Genomic DNA, 15,504 nt, shown 5'->3' with positions numbered 1-15,504 from the left:
TGCCTTGACCACAATCTGCAGCATTTTTACAGACATTACAGCAGTCGATTAACATCATACCTCCGCCACACACACACACACACACACACACACACACACACACACACACACACACACACACACACACACACACACACACACACACACACAGTCTCTCATCCAATATCTAATCTTCTTGTCCCTCCCCTATCTGCCCTCCAGTGCTTTGTCTCTGGCGATCACCGCATCATTAAACTTGATCATGAGCGTAGTGCCCTTGTGCCAGTGGACGGTGACCTTGGCGGGGAAGCCGCTGTTGGTGAGGATGGCCTCTACGATCCCTCCAGTGAAGGCTGCACAGTTCAAGCTGCTGTTCTCCTTTGGGACAGAGATGAATGTGTTGACGAGGGGCTCTTTTTCGATGATGTAGTAGGTCTTGTCATCGTCATTGGCCTGCTCCAGCTTGTCTGCCTCCTTACCGAACAAGGCTCTCCACACAGATACCTGTGGAGTACAAAGAAAATGTGTGAGGGGAGGATGTAGGCAGAGGTCCATACCGGAGTTATAGTAACAAGATACTAACTGTATCGTAACATGTCGTAACTCCTATTAGTCAAATGCACAGCTGCCCATTGATTGTACAATTCTGATGAGTACCTCGATGGACAGCAGTATGTTCAGTGAGTGTGTACCTTGATGAGTATGTTCAGTGAGTATGTACCTCGATGAGTATGTTCAGTGAGTGTGTACCTTGATGGACAGCAGTATGTTCAGTGAGTGTGTACCTTGATGGACAGCAGTATGTTCAGTGTACCTCGATGGACAGCAGTATGTTCAGTGAGTGTGTACCTTGATGGACAGCAGTATGTTCAGTGTACCTCGATGGACAGCAGTATGTTCAGTGAGTGTGTACCTTGATGGACAGCAGTATGTTCAGTGTACCTCGATGGACAGCAGTATGTTCAGTGAGTGCGTACCTCGATGAGTATGTTCAGTGAGTGTGTACCTTGATGGACAGCAGTATGTTCAGTGAGTGTGTACCTCGATGAGTATGTTCAGTGAGTGTGTACCTTGATGGACAGCAGTATGTTCAGTGAGTGTGTACCTTGATGAACAGCAGTATGTTTAATACTTTGGTCTCCCTCTTGCCGTTCTTCTCTCTCAGCACCAGCACGTCCAGCAGGCTGGCTCCCACCCGCTGACCCAGCTCGGCCAGACGAGCCTGCAGCTCGGTTACCGAGTACACCCGGCTCTGGCAGTACTGCACCACCTCCGAGAACAGCAGGGCGAAGGCGCTCACACTCACCTCGGTCTTGGGTCGGCTCAGAGGCCGCTCTAAAATAGCAGACTTGCCTCGGGTGAAGCGAGTCTCCATTATTATTTAATCAGCGGCTGAAGAGAGAGAGCAGAGGGCTAACGTTAACTACAGACACACGCTGCTGGACTTCAGGCTAACAGGCTAATGCTAATGCAGTAAACTACGCTGTACACCACAATAACATCTGCGAGGATAAGAAATAACCCATAACTACAATAACAATTCACATGATCACTCACTGCACCTGCTTTTGTTGTTGTTGCGATTACTTCCTGTTTCGAGTGTAAACGTCACTTTGTCACATGACACCACTATTTTTTTTTTTCGAATTCAGACGATTATAATATTATTAATAATCCAATAATATTATTCTTAATATTTTAATCAATAATGAAAATACAACTGTGACTTAATAATATTTTCCTAATTTTTCAGATTCAGATGCCAGTTTGTTTTCGTGATACTTTTAGTAATTGCCTTTGACAACAACAACAACTGCATCTCTCCTAACACGCAAAAAAACTGTAAAATGGCAAAATAAAATTGAGGGTCTATGAGTCTATATAGGTATAAGTATTTTTGACCAAACTGAAATGAGAACTAATAAGATCATTTGTGACGCAGCCTTTTAACTTTGCATCTTTTTATGTTTAACTCTTAAAGGAGCAGCAACATTTGCACTCAGAGCTTTGACTCAGTACATTTTGAAATAGCAAATCAACATTAGCCTATGACTTAATCAATGCCATAATTTTGACAAAAAATAATAATACTTTTGACTTTATAAAGTATAATTTTGACTTAACATCAGTGTTTTTATTCTTTGCTCCTTCCTAGTGCTTTATTTATTCATCTCCAGATGAGAAATGTTGCAGCAGTATAAAGACAGACATGAGAACAAAAACAAAGAGAAAGGTAAAGGAAAAACCACAATTAGAAATATATGAAATAGAAATGAGAAATAGAAACTGTACAAGAGTTTTAAATGGCAAGCAGTGGTCTACATACACTGCACACAAAGTGCAGTACCATCTCGAGCATACATTTTTGTGAGTTAATTTAATCTTTATTACACAAAATTTACATTTAAAATTTAGTTTTTATATTGTTTAGTGACTTAAATTTAATGACTAATATTTACCACAACCTTATGTTCAAACTAGAACTACAATCATATCAAAAAGTTTAGTTTCAAAATGAAAATGTCGTGCTTTTGCCCCTTGTTGCCTATTGTATGTTGTTATTTATAAACATTTTAATTATTTTATTTTATTTATGTATGTCTATGAAGCCCAGTGGTGATAGTTTAAAATCAGTTCTGTGCAGTTTCATGGCTTCACAACACATTGAATGACAAAATCCGGACAAAAACAGGACAATTGTTGTTTTCATAACTTCCCTGCATTAAATGTTCCAGTAGTTGACCTTTTATGTTTTCACCAGTGACTAAAGTGTGTCACTGACACTGGTGAGTACGCAGTTGATGCACAACTCACATGAGATGGTAAACATTAACCATAAATCTGCTTTATCTTTCACTTCACTTGTTTTTATTGAATGACATACATACAAAGGTAGCTGTACAAGGCGGTATAACACATGGGGAAAGAGTGAAACAACCAAGTATAATTAGAAAAGGCACTTACTGTATTTGTATCTGTATAATAAACCTTTCGCAGAGGCACAGACTTTGTTTTGCTCACACACTTTAACTTACTGTAGGATAAATCAATATTTGGAGCCGTTGGTGTACAAAGAGTTCTGATCCCTACTGGGACAAACATTGCAGTCACGCACAAATACACCTACACAACTCCTCTCAGAAGTGGTGGGGAGCACAACTGTGCTTTTCAGTTTATGTTTTTGGAAAGCTTGCATGTTGATTATAGACATTCCTTCAGATCTCACTGTTTACGTTGTCTTTTGTACATTTAGCTTGGAGAAATCCTAATTCTGTTTTTCTGTTTTACACACAAATTGGGGGGAGTTTCTTAGAGGCAAAAAGCAACATGACTTTATTTGGACTGGGGTTGTTTTTTATCCTGGCTTTATCCTACTTCATGACTGTTTATAGCAGGCCGGCAGGTAAGTTCAGTTTTTCAAAATATGTAAATATTTGTGTTATCTTGAGTTAAATTAGTTAGTCTACATAATTTGTTTTTGGTATGCTGATAAGAAATATTTTCTTTCTAGACAACCTGTCATGTTGAAGTTTAATAATTCCCTAACCCTGACTCTTTTTTGAAATTATTATTATTATGATATTGAATTTTCTGAATACAATATCTATATTGTATTTATCACAAATACAGGTTGAATTGTGTTCTTAAGCTGTTAGAGATCTAAGTTTTCCATTACCTCTGCCAACAAGCATCAACGAGATTGTATTGTAGTCGTTTTTCACCTGAATAGAATCGGCTTCCAAAGTAGTAGAGCAGATCATCAGGTGAAAAATACTTTATGAAAGTTATTAGCAGGCTAGGGTTTAGGTGCAGAGGAGGGGAGGGTTATTTCTTTTTCTGACTGTCTTCTGAAAAAAAGGCAGCATCAGTCATTTTATCAAATGGCGCAAAACAAGATTTAATCACATCAAAGTGACAAAGCTCTCTAGCAGCTGTAGGAATTACAACAGTTAGTCAGGAGGAAGTAGTGTGACATTGTGAAAGAGTGGCAGAGTACGTGTTGGGAGGAGGACGGCAGGAGCAGATCAGACTTAAATGCAGGAAACTGCAGTTTGTTTCTTTTTGTCCAGTCTACCATCAGTCAACATTGGTTTCTTTAGGATCAGTGTTTACACACATCTAATCTAACACTTCATCTGATCACATCTAACTGTGATCCTTCTTCCATAACTTGTACCTCACATTTGTCATTGTAAGTATGAGAACAAAGGTCTCAAAGTTCACTGACTCATTATTGCACTTCAATGTCCCTGCTGTTGTCATCAGGTGTCCACCTGCGTAACATGGACAGCTTCATCCGAGCTGTTCAGCAGGTCGAAGACTCCAACCCTGGGCTGTCCCCCCTGGCCCTGGTCAGGGCCCTGCGGAGGACCGCTGGCCACGATGATCCAATGACCATCCATTTCTTGGGTTCATCATATAATCTCAGTGATGCTGAGGTCCTAGAGACAGCCATTCTCAATGCCTCATCCTTTAGCTTCTTTGACAAGGCTATCCACCACATTGTGACGGACTCTGGAGAGGAACGAGGGGTGGTCCTCACTCCAGATGGCACGACAGTAGCTCTTGCACCCTTACTGCTAGGAATCGAAACAGGACTGAAAGCCAAGATGGAGGGCACACCAATTGTTGGGCTCTTCCCTCTCACCTTAGGAAGGACGCTGGGCCTGTCCTTCCAAAGTCTCCAGGACATCCCAGCATCTTTTCGCATGGGGCCCAACGGCTGCTGGGACAACGTGGACCACCCTAAGATGTTCAAGCTGTCTCGACCTGCCACTCTGGCCACTGATGCTGTTATTAATGGAGGCATGGATGGAGCTATACTGGGAATGGACCTCAGCAACCTATCTGCACATGAACAGCCGCAGGCCCTCAGTGAGATTTTGAAAGGATACTATAGTTTTACTCTGCATGAGGGGCAGGGACTCGATGCTGTGACTAGCCATGTTAGTCCGAGGCGAAGGGAGATCTCTAGATCCATTCTGGAGCCTCTGGATCTTCACAGTCAGGTGATGGAGGCACTGAAATTAGTCTGGAAGCTGGAGAAGACAGAATGGATTGCTCTGGACACCGGAGTGGGGAAGGCGGTGAAGGATGGGTTGCAGACATTTGTACACAAATACTGGGGTGAGCCATGAAATTATTTTTTAAAAAGTGCGCTTGGGTGCAAGGTAGTGCTGCAGTTAATGAATGTTGTCATTATTCATTACACTACACACTCTTTTCCATTAATTGATTCATCCTTTGGTCTGTAAAATGTTAGAAATTGTGGAAATGTCCATCTTAAGTTCCCAAATTTCAAGGTTCATAAACCCCATGTACAATAGTCTTTCTCATTATATAGGAGTGCATCGTCATTGTGTATATTCTTGTGACTCTTGGATGGCTTGTTTTGAGTGCTGGAAATATCTGCAGTTGTTTTAATATCCTCAGCCTCATTCTCTCTCCTCTTCTCCTCAGACTGCCCACAAATCATCCCTCGTTGTCAGTGGGGGGCAAAGGCCGCCCGGGGTGCACCTGTCCCACTGTCTCTACCCCTCCAGTTCCTCTACGTTCACCACACCTATGAGCCATCCTCGCCCTGTTTATCCTTCCCAGCCTGCTCTCGTAACATGAGATCCATGCAGCGTTTCCACCAGGAAGATCGAGACTGGAGTGACATAGGATATAGGTAACCAACCTCTGAAGAAAGAGAAGAAATGCACATATTTGCTTTCTTGAGAAGATTGATACTGGCTAACTTTGTGATGTTAAATGTAAAACCACTACCCATGCTACCATTATACCGATTAAACAAGCAACATATAATGTGTTAATTGCTGCTGGTAGGTGGATTACAGCCAGGCCAGCTGTTCCCCCTGCTTCAAGTTATTCTGCTAAGCTAGGCTAATCACGTCCTGTCCCTTCTGTCTATAATTAACACAGATATGAGATTAAGCAAGTATCAGTCTTCCCTTAAACTATTCCTTTAAGTAGAGATAATTCGAATCTTGTTAAAGATAGTGGGATCACTTGTTAGAATGCTGCTGAATACATGTCTTTTGTGCACGTGAGCACTTATTGCTAAAGATGTATCAAACTTTCAAACAAGTTTAGCCTTGATTCTGAATATTTTGCCCTGTTTGTGTCGTAACTTCACATTCTAGTTTTTGCAAAATGTTGAATTTACTTCAGAATGATTACTGCACACTGCATTTATTCAAGCTCTGTATCTTTGTGCTCTCAGCTTTGTTGTCGGCTCTGATGGTTACATCTACGAAGGCAGAGGTTGGAGACACCTCGGCACACACACCAGGGGGCACAATAGTATCGGGTATGGTGTGTCCATCATTGGTAACTACACCACCACCCTGCCTTCTCGCTATGCTATGGATCTGCTGCGCCATCGTCTCGTCCAATGTGCAGTAGATGGAGGAGGACTGGTTTCCAACTTCACCATCCACGGACACAGACAGGTGGTAAACTACACCACCTGCCCTGGAGACGCCTTCTTTTCAGAAATAAGAAGCTGGGAACATTTCAGGGAATGACGAGATTCTTAAACATCATCACTGAATCTTCAGGGTATGGCAACTGTCACTGCTACTTTTTGAAATACTTTAATTGTTTGAAATGAGTTAATCCTCCAGACTCTGGACTAAATTATCATTTCAATGTAGATGACTCATTCAAATCCACCTTTTCCAGGGCAGGATTACTTTAAAGTCCACCTACCTATTTAACACATAAAATGATGTTTACAGGTCTTTGGAAGTACAACTGCATACATGAAAAAAAACAACTGGTGCCTACATTACCCACAATGCAACGCTACCCTTTAAATTATTGTTGCTTTGAATGAAGTCCAGTCAAATGGGATCTGTGTGGTCATCCTCACATGCGGGGCACCAATGGGTTTAATTCTGACAGTCAGAGAGTTTGAAGCTCATTCAGAACTGGGTCTCCAAGATGTTTTTAAGACAAACTTTGTTTTATGAATTAAATCATTTTAAAAATGCAATCATGTTTAAGTCCTAATCCTATTTTACATTAATCTTATTTATCCATTTTTATTTTACAGGAAACAAACAGAAGAATAAAGACACTGGCAAACTGTAATAAATGTGTTTGTCTTGTTTGCATCGAGTGTTCACTGGCAGGATTCATTGTACATCTGGTACAACTGAAACACAATACTGGCCTTGATTTAAAATGTTCAGTGTTTTATTTTAAAATACCAATATTAGCTTTACAAAGCAAACTATGAACCTTAAAATAATTAAAATTCTACCTTTTTATGTCAATGAATAGCATTACATTCAATTCAAACTTGTCTCCAGTCAGTGTCAGGAGTTGTTTTATTAAGTATTAAGTCTAACTTGTTAACTGTTAATGTTATTTGATTGAAAAGGTACCCTACGGCTGACTATTAACTCATTTTAGCCAAACAACAATAAAGTCTTTTAATGTTTTATATTCTACGCATACAATATTTTACTTTTGGTTCTTACGATACCATTACCTGCTAAAGGCTAAAGACATTTTAGTGGTTATATTGCCATATGCTGTTAAGCAGACTCATTGCAGCCAATTCAGAAAATGACATTAAACAGAAGCAAATGATTCTGGTGGTATCTGGGTGTCGTGTCATACTGTGAGTTGTTACCGTCCTCAGTGAGGTAATTTGAAGGCGCCTAGAGAACAAGAAGAAAACACTCAATCTAAATCATCACTCTCCAAACAAGCTGGGTTTAAGTGCCTGTGGGATGCTTCTGCCTGGTGGATAACTTCATTACACAGTCTGCTGTTTACTCCCAAATAGAAATGAGGGCAAGGGCGTCAGTCAAAGCACACAGTAAATACTAGACTAAGTAAATAGAATGCACAAACTTCAGTCAGGCTACACACTGAACAAACCTCCCAGCACTGAAAGATGCATTGGTAGAGCTGCAACTATTTTAATTGTGGATTAATTGGCAGATTATTTACTCAGTTAATCAATTAGTCAATCGCTGGTTCCATAAAATCTTAGAAAGGGTGAGGTGACATCTGAAAATCTGGTTTTGTCAGAGCAACAATCCAAAACCCAAACATATCTCTTACGCCAAAATCACTGTACCTTTCAGACCTACGGACCGCAACATTTTCCCATAATGCTGCACCTTCACCAGACCCACTTTCCTTCACACACTGACCCTGTATGACCCGACCCATGCTGCTGCTACACTAGACTGTTTACTTTGTAGAGTTCATCATACCATGGGAGGATTTAGCTAGCTTCATTAGGCTAAAAAATGTTTGGGTTGTACCACTGAAACACTTAATTTGCACCTTACAAGTTTCTAATTATTTTCACAGTTCATTAAGTCAATAAGAAGTGTGTGTTTTTCAATCATGAATAAACACTGATCCTCCAGAAACACCAGTATAGACTATATTATCTCAGCTGTGCTTAGGCCTTAGGTCAGTACAGTTATTTCCTTAACATCAGCGCCATCTGCAGGTTCCTGTTTCACAACCACCCTGCTCAGGAGGCAGAGCCCTTCAGAGGGTGCACCTGAGGACACAAAGATCACCTACAGCATCATCCTCTATAAGATCATCATATGTTTGTAGTGTCACTGTCCTGTGAGAGCCACACATCTTTAAAAAAAAAAAAATCAGCTTTTCGTGATCTCAAAAAAAAGCAGCCTGTTTTCAGCTTTGTCACAGTACATTTTCCATCTAATCCATGAAGATTTTCATTATTATCTGACTTAACGTGGTTTAAAGTAGCTCAAACTTTGCAGCAAATAGATGATGCACCTCTAATATGAATCTACAAACATCATATATAGAACTAAAACACTGACAGTGTTCTTCTGCATGATGAGCAGTGATTGAATGTAACTAAGTACATTTACCCAAGTATTGTACTTAAGTACAATGTTGAGTAACTTGTACTTTACTTGACTATTTCCATTTCCTGCTACTTTATACATCCTCTTCACTACATTTTGGAGGCAAATATTGTACTTTTTACTCCACTACTTTTATTTGATATCTTTAGTTCACAGTAACTTCGCAGATCTCATGCTGCATGAGCGCCAAAGTAGCACATTCAATTATTTTTTTAAATAAATCGGATAAAAACTTATTTCACTGGTGAGAAATAAACATAGACACTGACACAAACTGTCTTTCTGGATATTCAGTAAGTTTACAGAGTAATCAGGTCTCAGCTGAAAGGAACAGAGCCTGCGCAGCCGAGGTGAGTGTCTGAGGTCTGACACAGGCGCTGCATTTATCCTCTGTCGAACAGAAAGTTGGTTCAGTTTGTCACATACAACAAAAGACAGAAAGAAAAAGGAGTTAAAGATAAGAAGAGGAACTGTGGCTCAGGTCTCACAGCTACAGACGTTGTTGTAATTTAACCAACAGCAGGATGTAAAAGCATCAGATTCAGCACACTGGACGTGTCATTAGGTCACATTGTAGGTCAGCACATAGAGCAGGACATGATTTTAAGTATAATATAATTATAGTTTTGATAAATCAACATTACATCTGATCCGATAATCGACCCAGGCCAATAATCAGTAATAGAAGTTATGTAAATATGTTTAATTTACTTTTACTTTTGATACTCAAGTACATTTATTGCACCAAAATTGCTTTTGCTTTTGACTTACAGACATGAGGATCAGTTTCCCTTTGAGTCTTCTGGTCAGTTCTGTCACAGTCAGGGCGGCTACTCACTTCACTGCCGTATATGGGAAAGGTTGGCTACATAACTTAAGGGTTGTACCCCCGCGATAAATGGGCTACTCCCACTCCAGCTGCAGTCCCACAGTGAGCTGAGGCTGAGCTCACAGCAGCAGCGTCTCTCTGTCCTGACTGAGCTGCAGAGATGCCGCCCAAAAACGCTACATCGCTTATCAAAGCCACACTGGAGGATCTCAGCCGGGATGATTTCTCGGCCTTCTACTACGAGATCCTGCATCGCACGGATGAGCCGCGGATCAGAAGGTGTGCTGTGGAAGACAAGAGTCGTCTAGAAGTCGCAGATGTCCTGGTTAAAACCTTCACAGAGTCCAAGGTTGTGGAGGTGGTTGTGAAGATGTTGGAGAACATTAACTGCAACGCGCATAAAGAGCGCCTCAGTGAGTGTAACAACAGATCTGGTTACTCCTTTAAGGGTTTGAAGTGAAATTATGTACAATAATACAGCCCTGAGAGGTGAGGTCCACATCTACCAGAAGTCATTTAAACAGCAGGCTGTCTTTAGTTCATACAAGAGAAACGACTTGATGGATAAAGCATGAACTAAATTTATTTATTTATTTATTAAATCAAACTTACATCTGTTAAATTACTCGAAGTGCATTAATGGATAAGTTTACCAAACAATTTAAATTCATATTTATTTTAGGTTGAACTTGTCCTCTAAAGAGCACAGGCATCTCTAGTCTCTCTGAAACTCAGATTTAACACTTTTTTTTTTATTTCACATTGGTCCATCCTGTTGTCTGTTTCAATTGCAAACCAACTCTTTGAAATGATAATATCAGACTTATCAAAACCTAGTATCTTATTTTTTTGGACCAGGATATTTCAGAATTGTGAAACATTTTATCACAAATCCAACAAAAAAAACAAATAACCCAAAACAAAACCCCAGGCCATATTGATTAATAGGTCTGTTTGTTATTTGCACTTGTATAAAGCCTGGGGGCTTGAAAGATACATATTAAAGACCAAAATCTGTGCAGCAGCTCAAAACACTAGATCATACACTTCCCATAGTGCAACCTTGGTTGTATCTTTCATTAGACCTGCCTTGCGCACAAACAAGGGTTTTGTTAGAAATATTTGTTGTTTCAGAGCCCGAGAAGATATTTTACTGCAGTTTATATGAGTCAGATGTTGTGATGACTGAACTGAAAGCAAATTATTCCATCGTAAGCAGTTTCTTATTTTAACCTTATAGTTTGATAAGTTATTTTTACTTTCATTTTTATTTTTACTGTTTGACCGCACTGAACTCATGCCCTTATCGCCTAATGGTTATCAGTGTTATTCACAACATTTTAATTTATTCATTTCCAGTCAAGTACCAGAGGGATGCATCTTTTTCTGGTAAGTAAGCCGTTGTAAATGGTGTGAAAATACCTTCAGTTCCTCATGCTATGTGCTCATGTTGAGGTGTGTTGATGAAAAAGACTGTACTAAACTGAACATTTGCAGCTAACGGAGACATCATGTTGGTGGAAACTTCTGGTGCCTCATCTCAAACAGCTCAGCAGGATAAGTTGGAATACTCAGGTGAACACGGATCCATCCATCTATAGTTACATATATATTCATATCTACAGTGTAACTACATCAAAAGACTGACAAGGTTATAGCTGCACAGAGGTCATATTCATGTTCTCGTCTTGATTCCTTTATTTAGGTGTGAGGGCGTCCGAAGCAATGGCAGAGAGTGATTTGATAGAAATGAACAACTACAAATCCGTCATCAATAACGTGGCTGATAAGAAAAGACTTCATCCAGCTCTCATTGCTGCCCTCATCTCCAGATCAAGCAGGGCTGGAAAGACACTGAGGGATGGCTGGGGGTGCTATAACGAAAAGAGAAAAGAGTATGATACCTTTGGGCTGATGCAGGTGAGGATACAACTTCTCTTGTTCCTCTTAGTAGTTTCTCAGGTTACAATACACAAGCATTGATCTGACCTTCATCAGCTAATATTTCCATAGATTGACGTTAATCCAAACGGAGGTGGACACACTGCACGGGGCGAGTGGGACAGTGAGGAACATCTCTGTCAAGCCATGGACATCCTGATTTATTTTTCGTCTCGCATTAAGAATAAATTTCCTGGTTGGACTAAGGAGCAACAGCTGAAAGGTGTGTTTCACTCGACAAACTGCCTCCACACTTTGCTTTGCTTTGTACTCACTTGTATTTGTCTCTACAGGAGGGATAGCCGCCTACCATGCAGGGGACCTGAACGTCGACTCCTATGAGGAGGTGGACGCCAAAACTTCAGGTGGAGACTACTCCAATGATGTGGTTGCTAGAGCTCAGTGGTACAAAAACAAAGGAGGTTTTTAAAACCTGAAGCTGTCCACCACCTCCTTCAAATCACACAGGGAACAATGTCTGCAATAAATGCTATATATAAAAAACAAAACGTAAAAATGCAGCGATTCTTCTTTAAACTTCTTATTGATGTATTTTCAACTGTTACTTCTCAAAAGCACCCAAGCTGTTGTTAAAACAATTTAAAAAAAGCTTAATAAGCTTGATTATTGTTGTAATCATTGTGAATGAGCTCTGAATACATTTCCAAATTGTTTAAGCTTGGATGTGAATGATCTGTCAATGTGCACATACCGTGAATAAAGGCTTTACAAAACACTGTAAGGATTTGTCGTGTGTGATCACATGTCACAGTATTTTCCTTTTTTACAAGTGTAATAAATGTGATTAATTTGCTCTAAAACTGCTCAGCAGCACTTTATTATTGCTACCACACAAATGGATTGATTCCTTTTAAAGAACAGACACATTTTCTTTTTCTTTTGGTCGTATGCTGTTGTGATGTCTCGTATCATCTTGTGTGTTGTGTTTTTACCCACGTCTGTAAATCAAATTTCCCCTCAAGGGACAATAAAGGTCTGTGTTATGTTTGTTAATTGTGTTATCAATGTAAAGAGGTGGGTGCTGCCTGAGAAAATATGAAATTTACACCCTTGATGAGTGGTCGTGGTCGTGTTTGTGCACCAATATCTGACAAGTTGCACACAGTTGCTTGATCTCAGGGCTTCAGGAGACTCAGATAACACCCTAATAGTTGTATGCAGTCATTTTTCAGGAATTTTTTACATTTTAAAAACAAGTCTGAGAGGTGAGGTCCACATCTACCAGAAGTCATTTAAACAGCAGGCTGTCTTTAGTTCATACAAGAGAAACGACTTGATGGATAAAGCATGAACTTTATTTTATTTATTTATTTATTAAATCAAACTTACATCTGTTTGATTACTCAAAGTGCATTGAAGGATAAGTTTACCAAACAATTTAAATTCATATTTATTTTAGGTTGAACTTATCCTCTAAAGAGCAGCACACAGGCACTTCGCTGCGCATTTCCTGGGGAAGAGAGTGGGTGGATGGTGGTAATCTGCATCTCTAGTCTCTCTGAAACTCAGAGACTTAACACGTTTTTTTAAATTTCACATTGGTCCATCCTGTTGTCTGTTTCAATTGCAAACCAACTCTTTGAAATGATAATATCAAACTTATCAAAACGTAGTATCTCAATTTTTCAGACCAGGATATTTCAGAATTGTGAAACATTTTATCACAAATCCGACAAAAAAAACCAAAACAGAACCCCAGACCATATTGATTAATAGGTCAGTTTGTTATTTGCACTCGGGGGCTTGAAAGATACATATTAACGACCAAAATCTGTGCAGCAGCTCAAAACACTAGATCATACACTTCCCATAGTGCAACCTTGGTTGTATCTTTCATTAGACCTGCCTTGCGCACAAACAAGGGCTTTGTTAGAAATATTTGTTGTTACAGAGCCCGAGAAGATATTTTACTGCAGTTTTTATGAGTCAGATGTTGTGATGACTGAACTGAAAACAAATTATTCCATCGTAAGCAGTTTCTTATCTAAACCTTATAGCTATAAGTTATTTTTGCTTTCATTTTTACTTTTACTGTTTGACCGCAATGAACTCATCATAAGCAGTTTCTTATTTTAACCTTATAGCTATAAGTTATTTTTGCTTTCATTTTTATTTTTACTGTTTGACCGGACTGAACTCATGCCCTTAATGGTTATCAAATGATACTCATGATGATAACAATATTAACATACCTACCTACCATACCATCATGTCATTTATTTCATTATTTCAGTGTTATTCACAACATTTTTATTTGTTTATTTATTTCCAGTCAAGTACCTGAGGGCTTTACAAACACTGTAAGGATTTGTTTGTGTGTGATCACGTCACAGTATTTTCCTTTTTTACAAGTGTAATAAATGTGATTAAGTTGCTCTAAAACTGCTCAGCAGCACTTTATTATTGCTACCACACAAATGGATTGATTCCTTTTAAAGAACAGACACATTTTCTTTTTCTTTTGGTCGTATGCTGTTGTGATGTCTCGTATCATTTTGTGTGTTGTGTTTTTACCCAAGTCTGTAAATCAAATTTCCCCTCAAGGGACAATAAAGGTCTGTGTTATGTTTGTTAATTGTGTTATCAATGTAAAGTGGTGGGTGCTGCCTGAGAAAATATGAAATTTACACCCTTGATGAGTGGTCGTGGTCGTGTTTGTGCACCAATATCTGACAAGTTGCACACAGTTGCTTGATCTCAAGCCTTCAGGAGACTCAAATAACACCCTAATAGTTGTATGCAGTCATTTTTCAGGGGTTTTTTACATTTTAAAAACAAGTCTGAGAGGTGAGGTCCACATCTACCAGAAGTCATTTAAACAGCAGGCTGTCTTTAGTTCATACAAGAGAAACGACTTGATGGATAAAGCATGAACTTTATTTTATTTATTTATTTTTTAAATCAAACTTACATCTGTTTGATTACTCAAAGTGCATTAAAGGATAAGTTTACCAAACAATTTAAATTCATATTTATTTTAGGTTGAACTTATCCTCTAAAGAGCAGCACACAGGCACTTCACTGCACATTTCCTGAGGAAGAGAGTGGGTGGATGGTGGTAATCTGCATCTCTAGTCTCTCTGAAACTCAGAGACTTAACACTTTTTTAAAAATTTCACATTGGTCCATCCTGTTGTCTGTTTCAATTGCAAACCAACTCTTTGAAATGATAATATCAAACTTATCAAAACGTAGTATCTCAATTTTTCAGACCAGGATATTTCAGAATAGTGAAACATTTTATCACAAATCCGACAAAAAAACCCAAAACAGAACCCCAGACCATATTGATTAATAGGTCAGTTTGTTATTTGCACTTGGGGGCTTGAAAGATACATATCAAAGACCAAAATCTGTGCAGCAGCTCAAAACACTAGATCATACACTTCCCATAGTGCAACCTTGGTTGTATCTTTCATTAGACCTGCCTTGCCCACAAACAAGGGTTTGTTAGAAATATTTGTTGTTTCAGAGCCCGAGAAGATATTTTACTGCAGTTTTTATGAGTCAGATGTTGTGATGACTGAACTGAAAACAAATTATTCCATCGTAAGCAGTTTCTTATCTAAACCTTATAGCTATAAGTTATTTTTGCTTTCATTTTTACTTTTACTGTTTGACCGCAATGAACTCATCATAAGCAGTTTCTTATTTTAACCTTATAGCTATAAGTTATTTTTGCTTTCATTTTTATTTTTACTGTTTGACCGGACTGAACTCATGCCCTTAATGGTTATCAAATGATACTCATGATGATAACAATATTAACATACCTACCTACCATACCATCATGTCATTTATTTCATTATTTCAGTGTTATTCACAACATTTTTATTTGTTTATTTATTTCCAGTC

At 39.0% G+C, this 15,504-nt stretch overlaps 3 protein-coding genes across 3 annotated transcripts; 2 read left to right on the top strand and 1 right to left on the bottom strand.

The window, feature by feature from the left end:
- Nucleotides 1-90: 90 nt before the first annotated feature.
- trappc5 (trafficking protein particle complex subunit 5) lies at nt 91-1,590 on the bottom strand. The gene is made up of 3 exons (XM_084368726.1): nt 1,542-1,590; nt 1,085-1,371; nt 91-483 (listed from the first exon to the last, which is right to left on the bottom strand). Exons 2-3 carry the CDS (start codon nt 1,352-1,354, stop codon nt 187-189), a joined length of 567 nt encoding a protein of 188 aa, XP_084224852.1. The 5' UTR covers nt 1,355-1,371; nt 1,542-1,590; the 3' UTR covers nt 91-186.
- Nucleotides 1,591-3,306: 1,716 nt separating this feature from the next.
- LOC311267550 (N-acetylmuramoyl-L-alanine amidase-like) lies at nt 3,307-6,509 on the top strand (the record flags this gene model as incomplete). Its single annotated transcript, XM_084370661.1, has 4 exons — nt 3,307-3,382; nt 4,246-5,106; nt 5,440-5,650; nt 6,206-6,509. The coding sequence occupies 4 exons, from the start codon at nt 3,307-3,309 to the stop codon at nt 6,507-6,509; spliced, it is 1,452 nt and encodes a 483-aa protein (XP_084226787.1).
- Nucleotides 6,510-9,800: 3,291 nt separating this feature from the next.
- Nucleotides 9,801-12,365, top strand: LOC311250198 (lysozyme g-like). Its single transcript, XM_084341774.1, has 6 exons — nt 9,801-10,100; nt 11,047-11,076; nt 11,185-11,262; nt 11,393-11,607; nt 11,701-11,851; nt 11,922-12,365. Exons 1-6 carry the CDS (start codon nt 9,848-9,850, stop codon nt 12,056-12,058), a joined length of 864 nt encoding a protein of 287 aa, XP_084197900.1. The 5' UTR covers nt 9,801-9,847; the 3' UTR covers nt 12,059-12,365.
- Nucleotides 12,366-15,504: the final 3,139 nt, after the last annotated feature.

Source organism: Pagrus pagrus, assembly GCF_965226575.1.
Source record: "Pagrus pagrus genome assembly, chromosome: 2".
NCBI classification, from domain to species: Eukaryota; Metazoa; Chordata; class Actinopteri; order Spariformes; family Sparidae; genus Pagrus; species Pagrus pagrus.
This window is presented reverse-complemented; position numbering and strand designations above follow the sequence as displayed.

Coding starts and splice junctions, on each gene's coding strand:
- trappc5 (XM_084368726.1), bottom strand. CDS start 1,354: ATGGAGACTCGCTTCACCCGAGGCAAGTCTGCTATTTTAGAGCGGCCT. Junction 484..1,084: donor ACATACTGCTGTTCATCAAG/GTACACACTCAC, acceptor TGTACTCCACAG/GTATCTGTGTGGAGAGCCTT.
- LOC311250198 (XM_084341774.1), top strand. CDS start 9,848: ATGCCGCCCAAAAACGCTACATCGCTTATCAAAGCCACACTGGAGGAT. Junction 10,101..11,046: donor CGCGCATAAAGAGCGCCTCA/GTGAGTGTAACA, acceptor ATTCATTTCCAG/TCAAGTACCAGAGGGATGCA. Junction 11,608..11,700: donor ATACCTTTGGGCTGATGCAG/GTGAGGATACAA, acceptor ATATTTCCATAG/ATTGACGTTAATCCAAACGG.